At 39.4% G+C, this 4,732-nt stretch overlaps 1 protein-coding gene across 1 annotated transcript; it reads left to right on the top strand.

Moving 5' to 3' along the window:
- Positions 1 to 581: 581 nt before the first annotated feature.
- Positions 582 to 1,097, top strand: LOC111912816 (uncharacterized). The gene has a single exon (XM_023908542.1). The coding sequence runs from the start codon at positions 582 to 584 to the stop codon at positions 1,095 to 1,097; it is 516 nt and encodes a 171-aa protein (XP_023764310.1).
- The last annotated feature ends 3,635 nt before the right edge of the window (positions 1,098 to 4,732 follow it).

Genomic DNA, 4,732 nt, shown 5'->3' with positions numbered 1-4,732 from the left:
AAAAGGAGGAACCGACACAAGAAAGAAAACCAAGTTTGGAGAAGATGCTTACCAAGTTTGTAGCTGCTTCAGAAAAGAGACATAATGATCATGATGCTGCAATCCAAGAAACAAGAACAATGTTTAGAAACCAACAAGCATCTATCAACAAAATTGAGACACGGCTAGGGCAACTTGCTCAGCAAATCAATCAAAGATCACCTAGAGAACTTCCGAGTAAAACCGAAAACAACCCACGACGCATGCACATAAATATCATGACAACAAGAAGTGGGAAGATAATTACTCCTCTGGCCCCTATTCAGACTGAAGAGCCCAAGGAGTTACAAAAGGAGGATGCAGAAAAACAAGGCCAAAATAAAAATCTGCATGATCCAGATTCTACTAGCCGAGTCCAAAAATTGAACTCGACGAGTCCATTGCCTAATCCGAAAAGTCAGATTCCTGAAAAGCCCTTTCAGCCTCCAATGCCATATCCAGCCTGAGCTAAGCAAGAAAAGAATGAAGAGGAATAACAGAAATTTCTAGACCATATAAAAGCTCTTCAAATCAACTTACCATTCATCGAAGCAGTTGCACAAATGCCAAAATATGCCAAATTCCTCAAGGAGCTTCTAACCAATAGAAGGAAGATGGAGGAAGTAAAAAAGGTAGTTCTTATTGAAAACTGCTCATCTGCCTTGTTAAGAAAACTACCAAAGAAGAAGGGTGACCCGGGAAGCTTGACTTTGCCATGCCAATTTGGTAACTTGGCCACCATTCATGCTTTAGCTGATTCGGGAGCAAGTGTGAACCTCATGTCTTATTCATTTTTCAAGAAATTGGATCTCCCGGAACCAAGGCCAATTCGAATGGCAATTCACTTAGCAAATAAAACAGTCACATTTCCAAGAGGAATATGTGAAGATTTATTGGTAATGGTGGACACGTTCGTGTTTCCTGCAGACTTTATAATTCTAGACATGGAAGCGGATCCTCAAGTCACGATCATCATTGGAAGACCTTTCCTTGACACGGAAAGTGCTATAGTTGACATGAGAGACTCGAAACTTACTCTACGGGTGGGGGATGATTCCGTCACTTTCGAGGTTGATTGAGCTATGAAGCATGCGAGGAATAGTGATGACACGACATTTTCAATTTACATGTTGGATGAATTGATGGAGGAATGGGATAATCAAGATCCAAACAATTCCACCATCATCTTTGATGAAGAACTTGATGCTGAAAAAGACCTACTGGAAATTGAGAGACTGCTGGAAGAAGCTGATTATGAGGAATTACTGAAGAAATTTGAGCAATCTACTCGCCGAGTAGACTCGGTCTACTCGCCGAGTCCAATTGAAGAAACCCAAGAAATGGTGAATTCTGCAGAGGACTCGACGAGTCCCTTACCTGTACTCGACGAGTACAACATGCAAAATGCAAAAACAGAGCTCAAAGCACTACCACATCACTTGGAGTATGCCTTCCTTGAAGATGGTCATCAAAAACTAGTTATAATAGCTTCTGAACTCTCCAAATCTGAAAAAAGAAGAATTAGTTCAAGTCTTGAAGAAGCGTAAGCGTGCCATTTCATGGAGCATTAGTGATATCAAGGGAATAAGCCCCTTTTATTGTTCTCACAAGATCAACTTGGAAAAAGGAGCAAAGCCAATTGTGCAACACCAAAGAAGATTGAACCCAAACATGCAAGAAGTGGTCAAGAAGGAAGTAGTCAAGCTCCTAGATGCAGGGATCATTTATTCTATTTCTGACAGTCTGTGGGTAAGTCCTGTCCAGGTGGTGCCCAAGAAAGGAGGGATGACAGTCATAACCAACGAAAAGAACGAGCTTATTCCGACCCAAACGGTAACCGGTTGGCGAGTATGCATCGACTATCGAAAGCTAAACGATGCCACTCGTAAATACCATTTTCCTTTACCTTTTATTGATCAAATGCTTGAAAGATTGTTGGGACATAGTTATTATTGTTTCTTAGACGGATTTTCGGGTTACTTCCAAATACCCATAGACCCAATAGACCAAGAAAAGACCACTTTTACTTGCCCAAGTGGAACTTTTTCCTATCGTCGCATGCCCTTTTGGGTTATGCAATGCACCTGCGACATTTCAAAGGTGCATGACGGCCATATTCCAAGACATGGCGAAAAAATTCATGGAAGTATTTATGGACGATTTTTCTGTTTTTGGATCTTCCTTCCATGATTGTCTCACTAACCTTGATTTAATGCTTGCAAGGTGTGAAAAAACCGACTTAGTCCTTAATTGAGAAAAATGTCACTTTATGGTTAAAGGGGGTATAGTTTTAGGCCACAAAGTTTCCAAATCGGGAATTGAGGTGGATCGGGAAAAAATAGATACAATTGCCAAATTACCTCCACCAACTAATGTGAAGGGCATTAGAAGTTTTCTAGGGCACGCGAGTTTTTACCGGTGTTTCATAAAAGATTTTTCTAAAATAGCTAGACCTCTAACACAACTAATTTTAAAAGATGCACCATTTAATTTTACTAAAGAGTGTTTAGAGGCTTTTGAATTTTTTAAAGAAAAATTAACTAATGCCCCGATCATTATTTCCCAGAATTGGAATTTACCATTTGAAATAATGTGTGATGCTAGTGACTTTGCATTAGGAGCTGTCCTTGGTCAAAGGGTTGATAAGCACTTTCGACCCATTTATTATGCAAGTAAGGCTTTGAATCCGGCCCAAGAAAATTACACCACCACCGAAAAAGAATTACTAGCTGTGGTGTATGCTTTTGACAAATTCCGCCCTTATCTAGTTTTATCTAAAACCACTGTTTTTACTGACCACTCTGCTATCAAGTATTTGTTTGCCAAGCAGGATGCCAAGCCAAGATTGATACGTTGGGTTCTACTTCTACAAGAATTTGACAATGAGATACGCGATAAGAAAAGAATTGAGAATGTAGCAGCCGACCATTTATTAAGGCTAGAAAACCCGCAATTGGAGGCATTGGTGGAAGGTAAACTTGGAGATGACTTTCTGGACGAGTACATTATGGTGACCACGGGAGAAGAGCCATGGTTTGCGGACATAGCTAATTACTTAGCTACCAAGTACATCCCAAAAGATCTTACCCGTCAACAGAAGAAGAAATTCTTTTTAGAAATAAAATACTACTTTTGGGATGAGCCATATCTTTTACGAAGTTGCGCAGATCGAATCATACGGAGATGTGTATTCGGAAATGAAAGTCGACAAATTTTGGAGCATTATCATAGCGGACCCACCGATGGACATCATGAAGCACACTACACCGCTAAGAAGATATTTGATATTGGGTTTCATTGGCCCATAATTTTTAAAGATGCTACCTAATATGTCAAAGAGTGTGATGCATGCCAAAGAGCGGGAAACATTTCATCCCGAAACGAAATGCCACAACATAGTATTCAAGTGTGCGAAGTATTTGATGTATGGGGGATCGATTTCATGGGACCATTTCCCATGTCAAAAGGCAAGAAATACATATTGGTGGCAGTTGATTATTTATCCAAGTGGGCGGAGGATCAAGCTTTACCAACTAATGATGCTCGGGTGGTGGTACGTTTTTTGAAGAAATTATTTTCGAGATTTGGAGTTCCTAAAGCCCTTATAAGTGATCGAGGCACTCACTTTGCCAATGATCAATTAGAAAAGGTGTTAAGGAAATATGGGGTAACCCATAAATTCTCTACATCTATTATCCACAAACTAGTGGGCAAACTAAAGTGACAAATAGAGCCTTAAAAAGAATTTTGGTGAGATCGTTGGGGAGCAATCGAAAGAAATGGTCAGATAAGTTAGATGATGCACTTTGGGCCTTCCGAACAGCTTTCAAAACACCTATTGGTACTACACCATATAGGCTAGTTTATGAAAAGCAATGTCATCTACTGGTGGAAATAGAGCATAAAGCTTTTTGGGCTTTAAAAATGTGCAACATTGATATAGCTGAGCTTCAAAAAAACCAGTTGATGCAAATGAATGCTCTTGAGGAACTTAGAAATGAGGCTTATACTAGCTCCTTGATTTATAAATAGAAAACCAAGAGTTGACATGACAAGAGGATCAAGGGTAATAAAGATTTTCATGAAGGCCAAAAAGTGTTGCTTTTTAATTCAAGGCTCAAACTTTTTCCGGGCAAACTCAAGTCAAGATGGGATGGTCCATTTCTAGTGAAGAAGGTGTTTTCACATGGAGCTATCAAGTTATTATCAAGAGATGGTACCCCATTCAAAGTTAATGGACATAGAGTGAAAAAAATACGAAGAAGGAATCCCGAGAAATGAAGACATAGAAGAAGGGCTGATGCTGGAGGGTATGGCAGAAACGTAGAATGGAAGGAGTCAGCTAATGACTCTTTAAAAAGAAGCGCTTCCGGGAGGAAACCCGAGTTTAGAGTTTGCATTTCTTTTCCCTTTGTTTTCTTTTTCATTTTTTTAGGATTTGTTTTCTTTTCATTCTTCTAATGAAATTTTGCTTTAAATGATTTCTTGAGGGAAAGTAATGCTCAAAGTGTGGGTTGGTGGTTTAAAAAATTGAGTTTTTTTTTCAAACTGATCGCTCTACTCGCCAAGTTTATATGTACTACTCAGCGAGTACTTTTTTGAAATCCCCGAAAATCGCAAATATGTGTTCCTACTCGGCGGGTAGGTATTTCTACTTGGCGAGTACGACCATTTACATGGGTTTTTACAATCTATAAATAAGGGTTTCGTTTTC

This window comes from Lactuca sativa, chromosome 1, assembly GCF_002870075.4.
Source record: "Lactuca sativa cultivar Salinas chromosome 1, Lsat_Salinas_v11, whole genome shotgun sequence".
Classification (NCBI taxonomy): domain Eukaryota; kingdom Viridiplantae; phylum Streptophyta; class Magnoliopsida; order Asterales; family Asteraceae; genus Lactuca; species Lactuca sativa.
This window is presented reverse-complemented; position numbering and strand designations above follow the sequence as displayed.

What these genes read in the sequence shown, in the direction of transcription:
- LOC111912816 (XM_023908542.1), top strand. Translation starts at nt 582, where the DNA reads ATGCCAAAATATGCCAAATTCCTCAAGGAGCTTCTAACCAATAGAAGG.